The sequence below is a fragment of the Scyliorhinus canicula genome, chromosome 16 (assembly GCF_902713615.1).
Source record: "Scyliorhinus canicula chromosome 16, sScyCan1.1, whole genome shotgun sequence".
In the NCBI taxonomy this organism is placed as follows: Eukaryota; Metazoa; Chordata; class Chondrichthyes; order Carcharhiniformes; family Scyliorhinidae; genus Scyliorhinus; species Scyliorhinus canicula.
In genome coordinates, this window is record NC_052161.1 from 139,277,536 (window position 1) to 139,301,010 (window position 23,475).

The 23,475-nt window shown below is 49.2% G+C and overlaps 1 protein-coding gene across 9 annotated transcripts in view; it reads right to left on the bottom strand.

Annotated features, from left to right (window-relative positions):
- The window catches only part of casz1 (castor zinc finger 1), a 507,648-nt gene that overhangs the window by 102,374 nt on the left and 381,799 nt on the right, over positions 1–23,475 (bottom strand). For all 9 annotated transcript variants that reach the window (XM_038773686.1, XM_038773688.1, XM_038773693.1 and 6 more), the window contains 3 exons: positions 9,596–9,637; positions 7,900–7,935; positions 4,649–4,720 (listed from right to left, as the gene is read on the bottom strand). In XM_038773686.1, coding sequence (XP_038629614.1) covers positions 4,649–4,720; positions 7,900–7,935; positions 9,596–9,637 — 150 coding nt within the window. The remainder of the gene's footprint in view (positions 1–4,648; positions 4,721–7,899; positions 7,936–9,595; positions 9,638–23,475) is intronic.

Here is a 23,475-nt window from a genome sequence, read left to right on the forward strand (position 1 = left end):
GAACTTGCAGCAGAAATGCATTTCTTTCGCGACAAGGTCCTAACCCTGAAATAAATACAATCCACTAATCTGATATGGAAATGCGATGTTTCAGCAAGTTGCTCAGTTACAGCTGCCATTCTGGAAATGTTTTTTAAAACCCCAAACTCTTTCCTGGTTCTTCCTCTGTAGCAATAGAAAAAAAAATGTCACGAAACTAGCCTCCTTATTCGGACGCTAAAGGATTGAAGGGACGCGGGGATTCGGCTGGGAAGTGGAGCTAAGAGAGGAGAGCCACAGTGATCCTATTGAATGGCGGAGCACGTCCTCCTGGGGACGGACTGCCTGCCCCAGTCCCTGGGCCAGCTGAAAAACAACCTTCCAGGCCCCTTCCCAACCTCTCGTTCCCCGTCCTGAGTCTTGTAGGTTAGGGCACCTCAAATCGCATTCCCAAGTATGTTTGCAACGTGATAAGAGTTCTTGCCTCCAATAGTCTTTCAAGGAGCGAGCTGCAGACCCCTACCACCCTCTAGGTGAAGAGAAATTCCCCTCAGCTTCCTTTTAATTCCTTCTGTTACTTTAGGGGCTGGTTTAGCTCACAAGGCTAAATCGCTGGCTTATAAAGCAGACCAAGCAGGCCAGCAGCACGGTTCGATTCCCGTACCAGCCTCCCCGGACAGGCGCCGGAATGTGGCGACTAGGGGCTTTTCACAGTAACTTAATTGAAGCCTACTCGTGACAATAAGCGATTTTCATTTCATTTCATTTCATTTCATTTTCAATCTACCACACGGTTATTCAGCTCTCTGCTGAGGGCCTTCCTACCCACTCTCTCTATGTCCATCAATGCAAGTTTGCTAAGCTGTGGGAGATGTTTTAACATCTGCGTTTCGTTGGGATTCACTTTCATCTTTGAAATAGTTAAAAACATAGGGAACATTGGACTTAGCACTGTTCGGCTCATCCAGCCTGCTCCACAATTCAATAAGACCACGGTTCACCTGATTGTGTCTCGACTCCACTCTGTCCTTCATAAACCTGGACTCCCTTTGTCTATCAAAAATCTGTCTAACTCCACCTTGAATAAATTCAATGACCCAGCCTCTGCTGCTCGCTGGGGAAGAGAATTCCACAGACTAATAATCCTCGGAGAGAAAATGTTTCTCCTCATCCCCGTCTGGATTCTGGATTCCCCCACACGAGGAGGCACCTTCCCAGTTCCCACCGTGACCTTATTATGTTTCAATAAGATTACCTCTCATTTTTCTAAACCCCACTGGGTATAGGGCCAAACAGTTCAACGTGTCTTCATTCCAGGAATGGGTTGGATGAACCTTCTCTGGGCTGTTTCTAATGCAGTTATATGCTTTTTCCACATAAGGAGACAAAAAACGTTTTATATTCCAGATGTGGTCGCCCTGTCCAACTGCAGTAAAATTTCCCGACGTTTATATTCCATTCCTTTTGCAATAAACAGCAACAGTCACAGAACCACAGAAGCATACAGTACAGTAGAGTCCCTTCGGCCCATCGAGTCTGCACCGATGCATGAAAGGCCCTGACCTGTCTACCTAATCCCATTTGCCAGCACTTGGCCCTGAGCCTTGAATGTTATGATGTGTCAAGTGTTCATCCAGGTACTTTGTAAAAGATGTGAGGTAACCCACCTCGATCACCCTCCCAGGCAGAGCATTCCAGACAGTCACCACTCTCAGGGTAAAAAGGCTTTTCCTCAAATCCCGCCTCAACCTCCTGCCCCTCACCTTGAACTTGTGCCCCTTTGTAACCGACCCTTCAACTAAGGGGAACAGCTGCTCCCTATCCACCCTGTCCACGCCCCTCAATCTCGATCAGGTTGCCCCTCAGTCTTCTCTGCTCCAGTGAAAACAACCCAATCCTATCCAACCTCTCTTCATATCTGAAATGTTCCATCCCAGGCAACATCCTGGTGAATCTCCTCTGCACCCCCTTCAGTGCAATCACATCCTTCCTATAATGTGGTGACCAGAATTGCACACAGTGCTCCAGCTGTGGCTTCACCAAAGGTCTATACAACTCCAACATGGCCTCCCTGCTTTTGTAATCTGTGCCTCGATTGATAAAGGCGAGTGTCCCATATGCCATTTTCACCACCCTATTAAACTGCCCTTCTGCCTTCCGAGATCTATGGCCAAACACACCAAGGTCCCTTTGTTCCTCGAAACTTCCCAGTGTCAGGCCATTCATTGAATACTTCCTTGTCACATTACTCCTTCCAAAGTGTATCACCTCACACTTTTCAGGGTTAAAGTCCATCTGCTATTTGCATTGCCAGTTGCTGGCTGTACTTGTACACGGTAATGGTAGGGGTGAGCTTGCTACTGTAATAGCTTTGCACTTCCTTTGTTCATTGCAGTTGCATTACTGTAATGCTTCCAGCTGCAGCCTGCTGGATTCACACTGTGTGGCAGTGCCACAGTTCTCAATAACTGAACCAAAATTGACATTGAGATCTCAACAACGGCAGCTTACTCTGATAGCAGTCACTGTGAACGTCCAGGTCGGCAGTCTCAATGGCAAATCACCAGGAGGGGTCAGGGTGCCACCATGAGCTCCCCCCCACAATGCCGATGCTATTCCTGGCACAACTATTTCATGCCCTCAGCTTTAATACCAAGACTGTTCCAATGGCAGAATGGAACCAGAATGCCAGCGCAGGCCACCCCTCTCCTCACACAAGAGCAAACGAATCACGAGCAGGAGTCAGCCATTGGGCCCATTGCACTTGATCCGCCATTCAGGAAGATGGATTGTGGCCTCAACTCCACTTTCCTGTCTGCCCCCCCCCCCCCCCATAACCCTTGACCCCCTTGCCAATCAAACCTCTCTCTAACTCAGCCTTGAATATATCCCGAGCCCGAGCCCCAGGCTGGGGAAGAGCATCCCACAGACTGACCGCCCTCTCAGGGAGAACACTTCTCCTTATCTCAGTCTTGAGCGATGAGACCCCCAATTTTCAAACCGTGTACCCGAGGTCCAGATGCCCCACACGGGGGAACATCCTCCCAGCATCCACCCTGTTACGTCCCCTCGGGGTCTTATATATTTCAATAAGATATCCTCATTCTTCTAAACTCCAATCTGCTTCACCATTCCTCACATCAGCATATATTAGCACAGGGTTATTCACAAAGGACCCAATGGTTTGATTCAAGCAAACACTGCAGTCATCACAGCATGGTGTGAGGCCATTCAGCCCATCCACTCCATGCAAGCTCAATATGGCCAATGCAGTTGCTTTTGAGTCTCGATCTCAACCAGCAGAGCGGCAATACCCTCATCTGATGATCCCATCAGACCAGGTGTGAACTAAACAGAAAAGGGAATAGATTCAAATATCTATTCCCAAGTTCAGACAGAGACAGGTGGGCAGGTTTGCCTCTGGAATTCTATTTTACTGGTTTGGAACCAATCCAACAAATATCTGTTTGACTCTGGGACAGGGTGGAAGTTTCAGCTGTAGCCCAGTTGGCCTTACTGGATGGATGTGTTCACCTTGGTCAGTATGTGAAGTGATTAATCGCTGCAAAATGTACAGGGGGCTGATTTCAAGCCACACCTCCTCTGGGGTCTGGTGCAGAGGAGAGAATGGGGACCTGTGGGATTGTTTTGTTCGTCGATGCAGCCTTCGCTAAGCTGAAGAGCAACAGCCAATCTGTCCCACCCACCCCTGGAGTGGAAAACAAATTAAACTGGCAACTTCTCTGCCTGTCTCTGAACTGTCCCAGATCTTCCAGTCAGTGAGGATGCGGGTGGGGTGGGGAATTGGGAACAATTGGGATGTAATACTGGGATGCCTTACGGCCAGGACACCCAGTGAGGAGATTTCCCTTGGTCTTTACAGCAGGGAAAATGGGAGAATTGCCAATTAACACTTTCTGGGAGTGATTTTGGGCAATAGAGAATCAAAATGAGGGAGAAATGGTTGATGAGTAACTGAGTTGATATTACGCTTTTCACACTATTGACCAGCAGGTTAAATGACCCTCTCTGAGTGCATGTGATCGGAACTCTGGAAACATCTTTGCTAAAATTTAAACCATGGTAGCTTGCAGTTGGAAATGATCCACTTGAGTTGTGCTGCTTTTTGGAATGAGCGTGTAGCGGAGACGGTCAGGTTGGATATGTGTTTGGCAAACACACACCACTGACAACAGACACCTCATTCAAGCGCTTGGTGCGTGAACGATTGTTCGAACTGCTTATTTCCTTCTGGGACAGAGCTCTGAGCTCCCCATGTCCCAGCCACAGGAACACATCAGGTACACGTGTGGCATCTGCATTTCTGACCCCACAACCCCTACCACACCTCAGGTTTGGAAGGTTTGAGGGCAATTTTGTGCTGTGGACTAGCCTTTACGGACGGCAGCATCCCTCCAAGCAGGACTTTTTAACATTGTGTTCGGATGCAGGCCAATCAGTCCAGCACTTAGAAAAGGGACAAGTGTTCGAACATTCTGGATCAAACTAGCCTCCCATTCTCTGTGAACCTTCTCTCAAAATATACCAAGTGGTGTGTTTTGCAAATTACTGAATGACTTTGAAATGTAGCCAACACAGAACAATAAGAGCCTGCCTGTGCTCACTTCAAAGCAAAACATTTAAAAAATCTAATATGAATTGTACATACCTGGCAATGTACTTTTGGTAAATATTCACATCATCAGTAACAGCACCTGGCTTCTCTGATGTCAAACCATTCCTGTTTTTGTTTTAAACAGTAAAGGAAAATGGGAGGTTAAATTACAATAGGTTTCACATGTGAAAAAAAATAATAAACTGACAGGACGAATCTAAAGAGTGCGTGCTTATTTCATACTCTGTCCTTCTGTCTCAGACTCAGATGTGACAGTTCCTGGATGCTTGAGTATGTAAGTATTGAAACTTCATATTAATTATAGATTTTAAGCAGGAACATTGTGAAAACAATTTGTGTCAGATTTTAACCCTTCGATTTCTCTCTCCACCTGAATTAGGACCATTTAAAGAGTGGACGATTGTGAGCAGAGGTGAATTCTCCAGGGGTGGAATTTGCCGTACTCCCCGTGGCATGTTTGGCTGGCAGGAGAGGCAGCCCGTCATCGGGAAGGTTCAGAAAATCCCACCTCGCAACTCTGCCACTTCCCGTTGCTTTGGGAGATCTCTGTATGTTTAGGCTGCACCTGAAGTAGGTCCCGTTCCCATCTGATGGGAGCATCAGAAATCTCGGAATGATTCCTCGACACGCAGCCAGTAAGTGTGTCAATCTGTACAAAATGGCTGGTACCACTTACCAGGATGAATGAACCAATCATATTGAAGAATAAATGGGTTTTTGACGCTCTGGCTGCATGGTCGACACTTTAATGTCACAAATGCCAAATTACAGGCAGACATGGAAATTCAGACATAAATTAAATATGATTGCTATGTCGTTTTTCTGAGGTTTGGTGGCTACATGTGTCAGTTCTACTTTCCATGACGACAAACACCTTTTCAATGTTTTAAAGTGAGGTTGAGGTTTACTGGGGACAGTTTTCCGCGCCCCCCTCGATGCTGTGATGTTAGAAACATCTACTTCACAATTTACCCTTAATGCAGCGACAGACTCTCCTCAAAGCACTTTTGTTATCCTCATTTGAGAAGCATTTACTTGAATTACTAATGGGCCATTTAGAACACACGAGATAAATATTTAAACCTTTCTAATTTCACAAAAATAAAGATGGTACCGCCCTCTCGCGCTGTTCTGATGAAGCAACCTCCCACACGGAGCTCCTGATCTCATCCTTCATCTTTAGCCAAGGAACCCCCCAGCTATGATGGACTTGACGAAGCCTTCAACCATATCTGACCTATTTCCCACACTTCTGTCACCATCCCTCCCTCCCAGGACCAGGATAGCATTCCCTATGCCCAGACTTTCCACCTCACCACCTCCGTATTCAAAGTTCTCCGCCACTTCCGGCAACTCCAGCATGATATCACCTCCACACATATCTTCCCCTCACCTCCCCTCCCAGCATTCCGAAGGAATCATTCCCTCCGTGGCACCCTGGTCCACTCCTCCACTATCTCATCCCCTTCCCACTGCATCCTCCCCTGCAAAGGCCGGGTGTGTAACACTTTCCCCTTTAACTCCTCCCTCCTCTGGGTCCAAGGCCCCAAACACTCCTTCCAGGTGAAGTAGGGATTCACTTGCACTCCTTTCAATTTGGTCGATTGTATTCTCTGCTCCCAATGTGGTCTCCTCCACACCAGGGAGTCTAAACACAGGCTGGGTGGCCACTTTGCAGATTACCTTCGCTCAATCTGCAAGCATAACCCCGGCCTTTAGGTCGGTTCGCATTTCAATTCACTATCTTGCTCTCAGGCTCATATTCCTGCCCTCGGCCAGCTCCAATGTCCCAGCGAAGTGATGGCCCACCGGAGGGACAACCCATCCCAAGTACCAGCCTTGTTATCATGTTTCAGCTGTCAGCCTGTGCTGATCTTTATTCTGCTATTAACACTTATGATGGGCCAAAGCACAGTCTTTAGCACTATTGCCTTTGTCTTTGTCATTCAATCTCCCCCACCTTCTAACCTCTGACCTTCTGTTTTGCTCCACCGGCCCCTCCCCCTTTTTCAACAGCTTAAAACGCATCAGATTTATCCCCCTCCCCAGTCGGAATGGACTTGAAGCGTTCGCCGCGATCTATGGGCCTCACGGCGTTCAAGTTGGGACGTGGCAAGGCCGTTAAATCTCACCAGAGGCCGGCCTCGTCACACCTCACGAGATCTAATGAGATTTTGCGAGATGTCACGATCTGGATCCCACCTATTTGTGTATTGAAGTGTGCAGTTAGTCTGAATGTTCTTCACGCCAGAGTTAGCGGGATCTAACAGCATTGCCTCGGAAGCCTCGGAATGTCTGAATTGCCACAAACGTAGACCAGGCATACTGGCACTTGGTGGGGTCTCCCAGGAGATGGGGGGCCTGATGGTAGAGCTCTGGGCAGGGTGGTACCCTGACAGTGCCCCCAGGTGCCATCCTGGCACTGCCAGGGTGCCTAGGTGGCACTGCAGCGGCTCTCTGTGCAATGGTGCCCGGGTGATATCTTGCCCATGCTGGGGATCGGGCCTGGGGGTGCCCTCCATTATGAGGTGGGGCGCGGGGGGGGGCGAAGGGGCTCAAGGACTCACTAATCAGTAAGTTGGGGTATTGGGTGGGTCCGGAGGCAAAGGTTTAATGATCGGGGCGAGCAGAGCTCGTTAGTGCAGGAAACAGGACTAAGTGTGACTTCAGAGCCTCAAGTGGGGGGGGGGGGCTGGGAATTCACTAAAGTGGGGGGGGGGGGGGGGGGAGGTATTCACGAGGTTATTGATCGGGACAGAGTCACAGCTCCTCTGTAAGATGCTTTTCATTCACCTCCTCTCAATGAGAGTGACGTTGCTATGACATCGCTCCGTACCCACATGCTCCGTAGTTGGTAGTCGAGTTAACCCTTTACTCTACACAAGTTCAAGGGCAATTAGGAACAGACAACGTAACGCTGGCCTTGCCATTAATGCCCACATCCCATCACAAGGAGAATAACAGAGAGCTTCATGGTTTTGTGAGAGTGGGGAGGCACTATCATTTAGAAGATCTTTCTTTTCTTTGGTGTGAACTTGCCCGGCTCAGGAACAGAACGGTCAAGGCCCCCCCCCCCCCCCCCCCCCCCCCCGCCCCGGTAGAACAATTCTTACTTTCAGAAGCAAATCTGCCACATTGAAGCAAACCTGACCTGAAAGGGGTTTGTCCAACTTGACAAGGAGGATGAAGGTCTGAACTGAATGTCGTTTTGTTTATAAACACTCCCCATCCCTCCAAAAATAACCCACGGTCTCCACAGAGAGAGGGCACAAACTTATTCTTACCGGTTAACTGCAGACACGTTCGAACTGGGCAGCCTTCTGCAGAGAAAGAAATACACAGAGGTGAACCTTCCAAAAATGCACTTTGAAGATACATTTTTCCCCATTTTCCCTGCCTTTTTGTTGGGTTCTTCCTGATCGGCTACAATTCCTGGACCTCCAAGAGAACAGGAATGCCACTCGGATCTTCACAGGGGGCATTACCAAACAAAACCTGGCACCAAATCACATAATCGATATGAGGACAGATGACCAAAGGTTTCTCAGGAATGTCTTAAAGGAGGAAGGAGAGGTGGGGGGTTTTAGGGAGCGAATTCCACAGCTGGTGGCCTTGCCAGCTGAAGGCCAATGGTGGAGTGATTAAAATTGGGAGTGGGCCAGACCGAGGGCAGAATGAGTGAGCTCAGAGATTTCAGAGAGTTGTGGAGCTGGATGGAGGGTTTTACAGAGAGTTGGAGGATCAAAGCCATTGATGGGTTTGAAACACGGATGACGATGAAAGATTGAGGCATGGGGTTGGGTTCTCCGGACTCCCAGCCCCGTGTTTCTCGGTGGCGAGCCCTTCACTGCCGGGATTCTCCACTCCCGCTGCTTGTCAATGGGATTTCCCATTGAAGGCCCTCCACATCGCCGGGAAACCCGTGGGTGGGGTTGCACACCCAGTGGGAAATGAGAATTCCGCTGGTCGAAGAATCCAGGCCTTTCTTTAACTGGGAGTCAATGTACTCAGCAAGCACAGGGGTGATAGGTGAAGAGGATTTGGTGCGATAAACCTCCCAGGGCTTTGATGGAGGTTAAACGTACAGGGAGTGGAAGATAGGAGGCTGGCCAGGAATGTGTTAAACTCGTCAAATTTAGAGGTAGCAAAGGCACGAATAAGGGCTTCACCCCGAGTTGAGCTGACAGGAATGACAGGAATGTCATGGAGGAGGTCTCAGTGATCACATGGATATGTAGTTGAAAACCCATCCTGAGGTCAAAGCGATCTGGTTCAGCCTGTGACAGTTGCCAGGAAGGGGAACAGAGGGGATGAAGTTGGTGGTGGGGATCAAAGGCACATCTCCGATTAGTTGGAGGAAATGTTTGCTCATCCTTCAGCAAGGACAGGTTTCACTGAGCTGCAGATCTTTGGGAACTTGCAATAGCAAGATTGCAAAGCAATAAAGTGAGGAGCCTTAATTGTTTCTCCATAACGCAGTGTACATTTCTAATTATTTTATATTGAAAGGGACAGCGTACTTCACAATGAAGCGTCTCTTTAGAAATCAGGAATCAATGTATCTATTTCAATATGTGAACAGATAGTCAAAAATGACCTGTGGTCATGTCCTCGAATATCGAGTGTACATTCTGAATGTACTGCTCAATGTCAACATGGCAGTCAGCTTTTTGACAATGTGCCTGAATAATCTCGTCTTCCTTATTAAAATGGTTGAACATGACTGAAATGTGAACAAAATAACAACACACCTGCTTCTGAAAGCTGGAAGAGAGAGTCAATGCTCAAAGAGTTAAACTCATTACAATCATTTTTCTTAGCTGTATTGCCATAATCATAAAACGCAATTACAGTAATGGACCAGTATTCAAGAAGGTCGTGAGCAGCAGCCAACACTCTGGAGGGCTCACTTCCTTAAACAATTACAGTTAAAGCTGTGGAGCTCACGGGTGAAATAGGTAAAGATCTTAACATACATACCCAACAGAGTCATCCAGCAAGGGTTCTGCTTTGCAAAGGCGGCTGTGTGAGAAATTCAAAATGACGTTAATAAGACTTGTTTTGAACAAAGCTGAAGGTCAGTAAATTCATGACGGCTTTTTCATCACAGGGAACTCAGCAAGGTGGAAACAACAGAAGAACTAAAATACTGATTTCAGAGAGAATACAAAGCACCTGTTTTCAACCAGCATTTCAATCTCCTCAGATTTGAGACACATGCAATGTTTCATCTGGAATATGTCGTGTCGCATGTGGAATGTGACAAGTGGAATGTGTCATGTGGAATTTGTCGTGTGGAATGTGTCATTTGAAACATGTCACGTGGAATGCAACACATGGAATGTGCCGTGTGCAATGTGACATGAGGAATGTGATATGTGGATTGTGACATGTGAAATGTCACATATGCAATGTGGCATGGCATGCTTCATGTGGAATGTGTCATTTGGAACACGTCATGTGGAATTTGACATGTGGAATGTGGCACGTGGAATGTGTCATTTGAAACATGTCATGTGGAATGCAACACATGGAATGTGCTATGTGGAATGTGCCATGTGGAATGTGACATGTGGAATGTGACATGTGAAATGTTATTTGTGCAATGTGGCATGGCATGTGCCGTTTGGAACACGTCATGTGGAATGTGGCATGTGGAATGTGGCACATGGAATATGTCATGTGCAATGTGTAACCCACATGTGCAATGTGGCGTGTGAAATGTGACACGTGGAATGTGTCAAGTGGAATGTGGAAGACGTCATGTGGAATGTGCCATGTAGAATGCGACATGTGGAATTTGGAATGTGACATGTGAAATGTGACCTGTGAAATGTGACATGTGGAATGTGACATGTGTCATGTGGAATGTGACATGTGGAATGTGACATGTGAAATGTGATATGTGGACTATGTCATCTGGAATCGGAGGTGTGAAATGTGACACATTAAATTGGACATGTGAAATGCGACATGTGGAATACATGATGCACTGGCTGCATGTAAACCTGGAGAAAGAGCAAGGTAGTCTGTATCCTCATTTTTCACACACGCACTCCCCCAACATACCACACAGAACATTGTTGCACACAGGCAGGTTAGGCCAGTGAATGGGGTTTTGTATTAGAGATCTCAGATGCTTGTACTGTAATGTTTATTCAGCATTGTATAGAGAGATTGGCAATTAGCGCATCGAACAGGCAGTTATGTATAAAACCTTCTAAAGTTGTAAACTCAATACTCTATTGTGATGTCTGTTATTCTAGCAAGTACAATCACTTTGACATTTTGTTTCATGACAGAAACCAGTTTTCTTGCAATGTTTGCAATGAGGTTTTAACTGCATTACTATTTACCTGTTTTTTCAGAGATACGGTGATTTTGTAACAAATCGAAATTGTGCTAAATCCCGTCTGGAGCTGATATTAGTTTACTCTGTGCCCTCAATGACCAGGGCCCCTGAATGCATCCTTATCAATAGACAGAAAGACAGAAATGCATCCTTATCAATAGACAGAAAGACCTCACCACCATCTCTCTCTACATTTCCACTGTAACTAAACTATCAGATTGCTCATCTGACATCCAATAATGAATGAGCAGAGATTTCCTCGAATTAAATATGGGGAAGACTGAAGCCATTGTTTCCGGTCCCCGTCCCGAACTCCGTTCCCGAGCATCCCTCTCCCCGATAACTCTCAGAGACCAGGTCAGGCTGCTTACAACCTGGGTGTCATATGTGACCCTGAGATGAGCTTCCAGCCATATACTCGCACCAGTGCAAAGTCCGCCTATTTCCCCCTCCGTAACGCTGCCCTACTTCAGCTCTATCTCAGTTTGTACCTTGCTCAAACACTCACCCCTGGCTCCCTCGAGGTTCAGCTGGTGAATCTCCCAAACTCTACCATCCGGAGACCTGAGGTCACTCACAACTCGACTGTCAGTGACTCCAGGCGCAGGGAAATCACCACATTGCCTCTCAGTCATGCACTGTTTGGATTTAAAAATTCTTCTTTTCACATCCAACCCTCCCCCCCATGACCTCTCCCCTCCCTATCTCTGTCCTCCCCTGCAGCCCCACAAACCTCCGACATGTCTGCAGCCCTCGAATTCAGGCCTCTTGCCCAGCCCCAACAATAATTGCTCCAACATTAATGGCTGTACCTCCAGTTGCTCAGAGCCCAAGCTTTGGAAATCCCTCCCTCCCTCCGCTCCCCTACCTCGCTTTGATCTTTAAAGGCTCTCATTAAAACCTGCCTCTCTAACAAGCTTCCTGACTGGGTATCTCCTCGGTGTCACTTATTGTTTTATAATGCACCTGGGAAGTGTCCAGGGATGCTTTGTTAAAGGAGCTATGTAAATTTAAGTTGTTGTTGTTAATGGTGCAACAAAAGGGTTCTTGGTTGATGTAAAGCTGAGGCAGGGGTCACGCAGTGGCCTTCAGCATTCCTGCTTTGCCTGAGGTAAGTATGCTTCGGGAAGGGGCAGAGCCCAGGCACTAAATGCCACTCTGAGGGGGTAAGGAGAAGCAGGCATGCGTGGCCTCTTTGTTGCTTCGGCCAGGGTGTTCGGCCAAGGTTCACACTGCGGACATCTTCCGGGTCAACCTGCTGTTGGGGCTCTGTTGACCCTTTGGGACCTCTGGGTGGAAGAGACCTCACAATCCCGAAAAGCCAGTCCAGGGAAAATCACAGCTCAGTGCGAAAGGTGTTGGAATTTCACCCATTTTATTTTAACTACCCTCCCAGCACAAGCGCCCTCAGTCCGATTGGTTAGAGGGAGCAATTGCTGAAAAGGACGAAACCCTTAAACTCAGTGTAAGGCTGTGCAGCAAAGCTGGGCCATTCATGGGCAATGTGACTCAGTGAATAATCAGATAACAAAAACCGCCGCGTGTTGGATCTATAATGTCACACAAAACCCCAAACACAAAATCTTGTGCTATATCTCAGGCCACACAGTTGGGTTCTGCTAAACTGGTGTCAGTCACAGCTCAGTTGGTAGCACTCCCGCCTGTGAGAAGGGAGGGCCAGGATTCGCCATTGCCCGACACCGATATCGTAATGGGCGATCGGGCGGAGAATCCATTTTGACGCCGAAATCGGGGGCGGTGCCTTTTTTTCGGATGCTCCACCCCTCCAAAACGGCGGCATTGGGGAACACACCGCATCTCTTTGGGACGGCCCCAGGATGTCACCTGAAGGCCCTCCCCCAATGCTCCGCCGCTGATGGGCCGGGTTCCCAGTGGCTGTGGACTCTGCCTAGTGCCGCCACAGTCCGGGGGGGGGGGGGGGGGGGGAAGAGACATTCCGCTGGTCGGGGGGGGGGGGGGGGGGACATTCCGCTGGTCGGGGGGGGGGCGGGGGGAACGACATTCCGCTGGTCGGGGGGGGGGGGGGGGGGGCGGGGGGAGACATTCCGCTGGTCGGGGGTGGGGGGCGGGGGGAACGACATTCCGCTGGTCGGGGGGGGGCGGGGGGAGACATTCCGCTGGTCGGGGGTGGGGGGCGGGGGGAACGACATTCCGCTGGTCGGGGGGGGGGGGGCTTCGGTGGGGGTAGGGGGGACTGGTGGGGGGTGGTCCGTTGTGGCGAGGGGGGGGGCGCACAGGGGGAGTCTATGTGACAGGCCAGATCCACGCGCGGCCGCCGCCATGTTGTACGGCGTGACCGCTGCAGGTCGTCACCGTGCGCATGCACGGCCATGGTGTGGCATGGATATTTGGTGTGGTAGAATGTCACCTGGAAACTTCTCCAACCCAGTTGCCGCCCCTGTTTGCGGCTCCAATTTGTCCCCTCTCTTGCTGTTCAATCCAAAATAGTTGCATTTCCTCTTCCTGTCCACTGGTCTAACACTCACTATTAAATGGCAGTGTACACTATTGCACTATTACTATTAAATGGCAGTGCACACTATTGCACTATTACTATTAAATGGCAGTGCATACTATTGCATTGTTACCATTAAATGACAATGCACACTATTGCACTATTACCATTAATTGGCAATGCACTATATTACATGATTACCATTAAATGACAGTGCACACTATTGCACTATTGCTATTAAATGGCAAGGCACACTATTGCACCAGTACTATTAAATGGCAGTGCACACTATTGCACAATTACTATAAAATGACAGTGCACACTACTAATTCCCAATTCTTAGTCTATTTATTTTAAACTCCTATACTAACAGAGCAGTCAAGAGAAATTTTATTCATCACCTTAACCAGTGTTGCACCTGAGCACATGAAACCATGGGCACTATTAACCATTGGAGGGATCAATCCAGCTATGTGTGTGAGGTGCTGTGTGTGTGTGTGAAGGTTGTGTGTGTGTGTGTGTGAAGGTGCTGTGTGTGTGTGAAAGCCGTGTGTGTGTGTGAGGTGCTGTGTGTGTGTGTGTGTGTGTGAAGGTTGTGTGTGTGTGTGTGTGTGTGTGAAGGTTGTGTGTGTGTGTGTGTGTGTGTGAAGGTGCTGTGTGTGTGTGAAAGCCGTGTGTGTGTGTGTGTGTGTGTGTGAGGTGCTGTGTGTGTGTGTGAAGGTTGTGTATGTGTGAAAGCCATGTGTGTGTGTGTGAAAGTGCTGTGTGTGAAGGTGCTGTGTGTGTGTTTGTGTTTGTGTGAAGGTTGTGTGCGTGTGAGGTGCTCTGTGTGTGTGAAGGTGCTGTGTGTGTGTCTGTATGTGTGAGGTACTGTCTGTGTGTCTGTATGTGTGAGGTGCTGTGTGTGTGTGAAGTGTTCTGTATGTGTGAGGTGCTGTGTATGTTTTTGTGTGTGAGGGTGCAGTGTGTGTGTGTGTGTGTGTGTGAGGTTGCAGTGTGTGTGTGTGAGGGTGCAGTGTGTGTGTGTGTGTGAGGTTGCAGTGTGTGTGTGTGTGTGAGGGTGCAGTGTGTGTGTGTGTGAGGTTGCAGTGTGTGTGTGTGAGGGTGCAGTGTGTGTGTGTGAGGGTGCAGTGTGTGTGTGTGTGTGAGGTTGCAGTGTGTGTGTGTGTGTGTGAGGTTGCAGTGTGTGTGTGTGAGGTTGCAGTATGTGTGTGTGTGTGTGAGGGTGCAGTGTGTGTGTGTGTGTGTGTGTGTGTGAGGTTGCAGTGTGTGTGTGTGTGTGTGTGAGGTTGCAGTGTGTGTGTGTGTGTGAGGTTGCAGTGTGTGTGTGTGTGAGGGTGCAGTGTGTGTGTGTGAGGTTGCAGTGTGTGTGTGTGTGTGTGAGGTTGCAGTGTGTGTGTGTGTGTGAGGTTGCAGTGTGTGTGTGTGTGAGGTTGCAGTGTGTGTGTGTGAGGGTGCAGTGTGTATGTGTGTGTGTGTGTGTGAGGTTGCAGTGTGTGTGTGTGTGTGTGTGTGTGAGGTTGCAGTATGTGTGTGTGTGTGTGAGGGTGCAGTGTGTGTGTGTGTGTGTGTGTGTGAGGTTGCAGTATGTGTGTGTGTGTGTGAGGGTGCAGTGTGTGTGTGTGTGAGGTTGCAGTGTGTGTGTGTGTGTGTGAGGTTGCAGTGTGTGTGTGTGTGAGGTTGCAGTGTGTGTGTGTGTGAGGGTGCAGTATGTGTGTGTGTGTGTGTGTGTGAGGGTGCAGTATGTGTGTGTGTGAGGTTGCAGTGTGTGTGTGTGTGTGTGTGAGGTTGCAGTGTGTGTGTGTGTGTGAGGTTGCAGTGTGTGTGTGTGTGTGTGTGTGTGAGGTTGCAGTGTGTGTGTGTGTGAAGGTGCAGTGTGTGTGTGTGTGTGTGTGAGGTTGCAGTGTGTGTATGTGTGTGTGAGGGTGCAGTGTGTGTGTGTGTGTGTGAAGGTGCAGTGTGTGTGTGTGAGGTTGCAGTGTGTGTGTGTGTGAGGTTGCAGTGTGTGTGTGTGTGTGTGAGGTTGCAGTGTGTGTGATTGTGTGTGAGGTTGCAGTATGTGTGTGTGTGTGTGTGAGGTTGCAGTGTGTGTGATTGTGTGTGAGGTTGCAGTGTGTGTGTGTGTGTGTGTGAGGTTGCAGTGTGTGTGATTGTGTGTGTGTGAGGTTGCAGTGTGTGTGTGTGTGTGTGTGTGTGAGGTTGCAGTGAGTGTGTGTGTGTGTGTGATGGTGCAGTGTGTGTGTGTGAGGTTGCAGTGTGTGTGTGTGTGTGTGTGTGTGAGGTTGCAGTGTGTGTGTGTGTGTGTGAGGTTGCAGTGTGTGTGTGTGTGTGTGTGCGTGAGGTTGCAGTGTGTGTGTGAAGGTGCAGTGTGTGTGTGTGTGTGTGTGTGAGGTTGCTGTGTGTGTGTGTGTGTGTGTAAGGTTGCAGTGTGTGTGTGTGTGTGTGAGGTTGCAGTGTGTGTGTGAGGTTGCAGTGTGTGTGTGTGTGTGTGAGGTTGCAGTGTGTGTGTGTGTGTGAAGGTGCAGTGTGTGTGTGTGTGTGAGGTTGCAGTGTGTGTGTGTGTGTGAGGTTGCAGTGTGTGTGTGTGTGTGTGCGTGAGGTTGCAGTGTGTGTGTGTGTGTGTGAGGTTGCAGTGTGTGTGTGTGTGTGAGGTTGCAGTGTGTGTGTGTGTGTGAGGTTGCAGTGTGTGTGTGTGTGTGTGCGTGAGGTTGCAGTGTGTGTGTGAAGGTTGCAGTGTGTGTGTGTGTGTGTGTGAGGTTGCAGTGTGTGTGTGTGTGAGGTTGCAGTGTGTGTGTGTGTGTGTGTGTGAGGTTGCAGTGTGTGTGTGTGTGTGTGTGTGAGGTTGCTGTGTGTGTGTGTGTGTAAGGTTGCAGTGTGTGTGTGTGTGAGGTTGCAGTGTGTGTGTGTGTGTGTGTGTGTGTGAGGTTGCAGTGTGTGTGTGTGTGTGTGTGTGCGTGAGGTTGCAGTGTGTGTGTGAAGGTGCAGTGTGTGTGTGTGTGAGGTTGCAGTGTGTGTGAGGTTGCTGTGTGTGTGTGTGTAAGGTTGCAGTGTGTATGTGTGTGTGTGTGAGGTTGCAGTGTGTGTGAGGTTGCTGTGTGTGTGTGTGTGTGTGTAAGGTTGCAGTGTGTGTGTGTGTGTGTGAGGTTGCAGTGTGTGTGTGTGTGTGAGGTTGCAGTGTGTGTGTGTGTGTGGTTGCAGTGTGTGTGTGTGTGTGCGTGAGGTTGCAGTGTGTGTGTGAAGGTGCAGTGTGTGTGTGTGTGAGGTTGCAGTGTGTGTGTGAGGTTGCTGTGTGTGTGTGTGTGTGTGTAAGGTTGCAGTGTGTGTGTGTGAAGGTGCAGTGTGTGTGTGTGTGTGAGGTTGCAGTGTGTGTGTGTGTGAGGTTGCAGTGTGTGTGTGTGTGTGGTTGCAGTGTGTGTGTGTGTGTGTGCGTGAGGTTGCAGTGTGTGTGTGAAGGTGCAGTGTGTGTGTGTGTGTGTGTGTGAGGTTGCAGTGTGTGTGTGTGTGTGTGTGAGGTTGCTGTGTGTGTGTGTGTGTGTGTAAGGTTGCAGTGTGTGTGTGTGTGAGGTTGCAGTGTGTGTGTGTGTGTGAAGGTGCAGTGTGTGTGTGTGTGAGGTTGCAGTGTGTGTGTGTGAAGGTGCAGTGTGTGTGTGTGTGTGTGTGTGTGAGGTTGCAGTGTGTGTGTGTGTGTGAGGTTGCAGTGTGTGTGTGTGAAGGTGCAGTGTGTGTGTGTGTGTGTGTGTGAGGTTGCAGTGTGTGTGTGTGTGTGTGAGGTTGCAGTGTGTGTGTGTGAAGGTGCAGTGTGTGTGTGTGTGTGTGTGTGAGGTTGCAGTGTGTGTGTGTGTGTGTGTGTGAGGTTGCAGTGTGTGTGTGTGTGAGGTTGCAGTATGTGTGTGTGTGTGAGGTTGCAGTGTGTGTGTGTGTGTGTGAGGTTTGCAGTATGTGTGTGTGTGAGGTTGCAGTGTGTGTGTGTGTGAGGTTGCAGTATGTGTGCTATGGTGTGTGTGAGGTTGCAGTGTGTGTGTGTGAGGTTTGCAATATGTGTGTGTGTGTGAGGTTGCAGTGTGTGTGTGTGTGTGAGGTTTCAGTGTGTGTGTGTGTGTGTGTGAGGTTGCAGTGTGTGTGTGTGTGTGTGAGGTTGCAGTGTGTGTGTGTGGTGTGTGAGGTTGCAGTGTGTGTGTGTGTGAGGTTGCAGTGTGTGTGAGGTTGCAGTATGTGTGTGGTGTGTGTGTGTTAGGTGTTGCAGTGTGGTGTGTGTGGTGAGGTTTGCAGTGTGTGTGGTGTGGAGGTTGCAGTGTGTGTGTTGTGTGAGGTTGCAGTGTGTGTGAGGTTCGCAGTATGTGTTGTGAGGTTTGCGTGTGTGTGTGTGTGAGGTTGCAGGTGTGTGGTGGGTGGTGAGGTTGCAGTGTGTGTGTGTGTGAGGTTGCAGTGTGTGTGTGAGGTTGCAGTGTGTGTGTGTGTGTGAGGTTGCAGTATGTGTGTGAGGTTGCAGTATGTGTGTGAGGTTGCAGTATGTGTGTGTGTGTGTGAGGTTGCAGTATGTGTGTGTGTGTGTGAGGTTGCAGTGTGTGTGTGTGTGTGTGAGGTTGCAGTGTGTGTGTGTGTGTGTGAGGTTGCAGTGTGTGTGTGTGTGAGGTTGCAGTGTGTGTGTGTGAGGTTGCAGTGTGTGTGTGTGTGTGTGAGGTTGCAGTGTGTGTGTGTGAGGGTGCAGTGTGTGTGTGTGAGGGTGCAGTGTGTGTGTGTGTGTGTGTGTGTGAGGTTGCAGTATGTGTGTGTGTGTGTGTGAGGTTGCAGTGTGTGTGTGTGAGGGTGCAGTGTGTGTGTGTGTGTGTGTGTGTGAGGTTGCAGTATGTGTGTGTGTGTGTGAGGGTGCAGTGTGTGTGTGTGTGAGGTTGCAGTGTGTGTGTGTGTGTGTGAGGTTGCAGTGTGTGTGTGTGTGAGGTTGCAGTGTGTGTGTGTGTGAGGGTGCAGTATGTGTGTGTGTGAGGTTGCAGTGTGTGTGTGTGTGAGGTTGCAGTGTGTGTGTGTGTGTGTGTGTGTGAGGTTGCAGTGTGTGTGTGTGTGAAGGTGCAGTGTGTGTGTGTGTGTGTGTGAGGTTGCAGTGTGTGTATGTGTGTGTGAGGGTGCAGTGTGTGTGTGTGTGTGTGAAGGTGCAGTGTGTGTGTGTGAGGTTGCAGTGTGTGTGTGTGTGAGGTTGCAGTGTGTGTGTGTGTGTGAGGTTGCAGTGTGTGTGATTGTGTGTGAGGTTGCAGTATGTGTGTGTGTGTGTGTGAGGTTGCAGTGTGTGTGATTGTGTGTGAGGTTGCAGTGTGTGTGTGTGTGTGTGTGAGGTTGCAGTGTGTGTGATTGTGTGTGTGTGAGGTTGCAGTATGTGTGTGTGTGTGAGGGTGCAGTGTGTGTGTGTGTGTGTGAGGTTGCAGTGAGTGTGTGTGTGTGTGTGATGGTGCAGTGTGTGTGTGTGAGGTTGCAGTGTGTGTGTGTGTGTGTGTGTGTGAGGTTGCAGTGTGTGTGTGTGTGTGTGAGGTTGCAGTGTGTGTGTGTGTGTGTGTGCGTGAGGTTGCAGTGTGTGTGTGAAGGTGCAGTGTGTGTGTGTGTGTGTGTGTGTGAGGTTGCTGTGTGTGTGTGTGTGTGTGTAAGGTTGCAGTGTGTGTGTGTGTGTGTGTGAGGTTGCAGTGTGTGTGTGAGGTTGCAGTGTGTGTGTGTGTGTGTGAGGTTGCAGTGTGTGTGTGTGTGTGAAGGTGCAGTGTGTGTGTGTGTGTGAGGTTGCAGTGTGTGTGTGTGTGTGAGGTTGCAGTGTGTGTGTGTGTGTGTGTGCGTGAGGTTGCAGTGTGTGTGTGTGTGTGTGTGAGGTTGCAGTGTGTGTGTGTGTGTGTGTGAGGTTGCAGTGTGTGTGTGTGTGTGTGAGGTTGCAGTGTGTGTGTGTGTGTGTGGTGTGTGAGGTTGCAGTGTGTGTGTGTGTGTGTGTGTGTGTGTGTGTGAGGTTGCAGTGTGTGTGTGAAGGTGCAGTGTGTGTGTGTGTGTGTGTGTGAGGTTGCAGTGTGTGTGTGTGTGAGGTTGCAGTGTGTGTGTGTGTGTGTGTGTGTGTGTGTGAGGTTGCAGTGTGTGTGTGTGTGTGCGTGAGGTTGCAGTGTGTGTGTGAAGGTGCAGTGTGTGTGTGTGTGTGTGTGTGAGGTTGCAGTGTGTGTGTGTGTGTGTGTGTGTGTGAGGTTGCTGTGTGTGTGTGTGTAAGGTTGCAGTGTGTGTGTGTGTGAGGTTGCAGTGTGTGTGTGTGTGTGTGTGTGTGTGAGGTTGCAGTGTGTGTGTGTGTGTGTGTGCGTGAGGTTGCAGTGTGTGTGTGAAGGTGCAGTGTGTGTGTGTGTGAGGTTGCAGTGTGTGTGTGTGTGTGTGTGAGGTTGCAGTGTGTGTGAGGTTGCTGTGTGTGTGTGTGTGTGTGTGAGGTTGCAGTGTGTGTGTGAAGGTGCAGTGTGTGTGTGTGTGTGTGTGTGAAGGTGCAGTATGTGTGTGTGTGTGAGGTTGCAGTGTGTGTGTGAGGTTGCAGTGTGTGTGTGTGTGTGGTTGCAGTGTGTGTGTGTGTGTGCGTGAGGTTGCAGTGTGTGTGTGAAGGTGCAGTGTGTGTGTGTGTGTGTGTGTGAGGTTGCAGTGTGTGTGTGTGTGAGGTTGCTGTGTGTGTGTGCGTGTGTGTAAGGTTGCAGTGTGTGTGTGTGTGAGGTTGCAGTGTGTGTGTGTGTGTGAAGGTGCAGTGTGTGTGTGTGTGTGAGGTTGCAGTGTGTGTGTGTGAAGGTGCAGTGTGTGTGTGTGTGTGTGTGTGTGAGGTTGCAGTGTGTGTGTGTGTGTGAGGTTGCAGTGTGTGTGTGTGAAGGTGCAGTGTGTGTGTGTGTGTGTGTGTGAGGTTGCAGTGTGTGTGTGTGTGAGGTTGCAGTGTGTGTGTGTGAAGGTGCAGTGTGTGTGTGTGTGTGTGTGTGAGGTTGCAGTGTGTGTGTGTGTGAGGTTGCAGTATGTGTGTGTGTGTGAGGTTGCAGTGTGTGTGTGTGTGTGTGAGGTTGCAGTATGTGTGTGTGTGAGGTTGCAGTGTGTGTGTGTGTGAGGTTGCAGTATGTGTGTATGTGTGTGTGTGAGGTTGCAGTGTGTGTGTGTGAGGTTGCAATATGTGTGTGTGTGTGAGGTTGCAGTGTGTGTGTGTGTGTGAGGTTGCAGTGTGTGTGTGTGTGTGTGAGGTTGCGGTGTGTGTGTGTGTGTGTGAGGTTGCAGTGTGTGTGTGTGTGTGTGAGGTTGCAGTGTGTGTGTGTGTGTGAGGTTGCAGTGTGTGTGAGGTTGCAGTATGTGTGTGTGTGTGTGTGTGAGGTTGCAGTGTGTGTGTGTGTGTGAGGTTGCAGTGTGTGTGTGTGTGAGGTTGCAGTGTGTGTGTGTGTGAGGTTGCAGTGTGTGTGAGGTTGCAGTATGTGTGTGAGGTTGCAGTGTGTGTGTGTGTGAGGTTGCAGTGTGTGTGTGTGTGTGAGGTTGCAGTGTGTGTGTGTGTGAGGTTGCAGTGTGTGTGTGAGGTTGCAGTGTGTGTGTGTGTGTGAGGTTGCAGTATGTGTGTGAGGTTGCAGTATGTGTGTGAGGTTGCAGTATGTGTGTGTGTGTGTGAGGTTGCAGTATGTGTGTGTGTGTGTGAGGTTGCAGTGTGTGTGTGTGTGTGTGAGGTTGCAGTGTGTGTGTGTGTGAGGTTGCAGTATGTGTGTGTGAGGTTGCAGTGTGTGTGTGTGTGTGTGTGAGGTTGCAGTATGTGTGTGTGTGAGGTTGCAGTGTGTGTGTGTGTGTGAAGGTGCAGTGTGTGTGTGTGTGTGTGAAGGTGCAGTATGTGTGTGTGTGTGAGGTTGCAGTGTGTGTGTGTGTGTGTGTGAAGGTGCAGTGTGTGTGTGTGTGTGTGTGTGTGTGAGGTTGCAGTGTGTGTGTGTGTGTGTGTGTGTGAGGTTGCAGTGTGTGTGTGTGTGTGTGAAGGTGCAGTGTGTGTGTGTGTGTGAGGTTGCAGTGTGTGTGTGTGAGGTTGCAGTGTGTGTGTGTGTGTGTGTGTGAAGGTGCAGTGTGTGTGTGTGTGTGTGAAGGTGCAGTGTGTGTGTGAAGGTGCAGTGTGTGTGTGAAGGTGCAGTGTGTGTGTGTGTGTGTGTGTGAAGGTGCAGTGTGTGTGTGTGTGTGTGAAGGTGCAGTGTGTGTGTGAAGGTGCAGTGTGTGTGTGAAGGTGCAGTGTGTGTGTGTGTGTGTGTGTGAGGTTGCAGTATGTGTGTGTGTGTGTGAGGTTGCAGTATGTGTGTGTGTGTGTGTGAGGTTGCAGTGTGTGTGTGTGTGTGTGAAGGTGCAATGTGTGTGTGTGAAGGTGCAGTATGTGTGTGTGTGTGTGAAGGTGCAGTATGTGTGTGTGTGTGAAGGTGCAGTGTGTGTGAAGGTGCAGTATGTGTGTGTGTGTGAGGTTGCAGTGTGTGAAGGTTGCAGTGTGTGTGAAGGTGCAGTATGTGTGTGTGTGTGAAGGTGCAGTGTGTGTGTGTGTGTGTGAAGGTGCAGTATGTGTGTGTGTGTGTGAAGGTGCAGTATGTGTGTGTGTGTGTGAAGGTGCAGTGTGTGTGTGTGTGTGTGAGGTTGCAGTATGTGTGTGTGTGTGAGGTTGCAGTATGTGTGTGTGTGTGAGGTTGCAGTATGTGTGTGTGTGAAGGTGCAGTATGTGTGTGTGTGTGTGAAGGTGCAGTATGTGTGTGTGTGTGTGAAGGTGCAGTATGTGTGTGTGTGTGTGAAGGTGCAGTATGTGTGTGTGTGTGTGAAGGTGCAGTGTGTGTGTGTGTGTGTGAGGTTGCAGTATGTGTGTGTGTGTGAAGGTGCAGTGTGTGTGTGTGTGTGAGGTTGCAGTATGTGTGTGTGTGTGAAGGTGCAGTGTGTGTGAAGGTGCAGTATGTGTGTGTGTGTGAGGTTGCAGTATGTGTGTGTGTGTGAAGGTGCAGTGTGTGTGTGTGTGTGTGTGTGAAGGTGCAGTGTGTGTGTGTGAAGGTGCAGTATGTGTGTGTGTGTGAGGTTGCAGTGTGTGTGTGTGTGTGAAGGTGCAGTGTGTGTGTGTGAAGGTGCAGTATGTGTGTGTGTGTGAGGTTGCAGTGTGTGTGTGTGTGTGAAGGTGCAGTGTGTGTGTGTGTGTGAAGGTGCAGTGTGTGTGTGTGTGTGAAGGTGCAGTGTGTGTGTGTGTGTGAAGGTGCAGTATGTGTGTGTGTGTGTGAAGGTGCAGTATGTGTGTGTGTGTGTGAAGGTGCAGTATGTGTGTGTGTGTGTGAGGTTGCAGTATGTGTGTGTGTGTGTGAGGTTGCTGTGTGTGTGTGTGTGTGAAGGTGCAGTATGTGTGTGTGTGTGTGAAGGTGCAGTATGTGTGTGTGTGTGTGTGAGGTTGCAGTATGTGTGTGTGTGTGTGAAGGTGCAGTGTGTGTGTGTGAAGGTGCAGTATGTGTGTGTGTGTGAAGGTGCAGTGTGTGTGTGTGTGTGAGGTTGCAGTATGTGTGTGTGTGTGTGTGTGAGGTTGCAGTATGTGTGTGTGTGTGTGAGGTTGCAGTATGTGTGTGTGTGTGAAGGTGCAGTATGTGTGTGTGTGTGTGAGGTTGCAGTATGTGTGTGTGTGTGTGAGGTTGCAGTATGTGTGTGTGTGTGTGAGGTTGCAGTATGTGTGTGTGTGTGTGAGGGTGCAGTGTGTGTGTGTGTGAGGTTGCAGTATGTGTATATATAAAAGGTTACAATCATTATTAATGTAATCAGAGAACATTTTCCTGCTCAAAATAAAATGGACCCTGTGCTTTGAGATGAAAACCAATTTTCAACATAATAGGCTCATTCATTTTGAATACAGTATGATTGAAATTATTTTTCACAGTTACGCAGACACACTGATGCCCTACAATTTATTAGTGTGCACCCTTATTTACAATCCTTGCTATTTATGTGACTTTCCTGCAGCTATGTTACACCTGACAGGCTGGGCTCAAGGTGCACAGAATCTTCAAATACAGCACTGGCTGCTGCTAACTGATG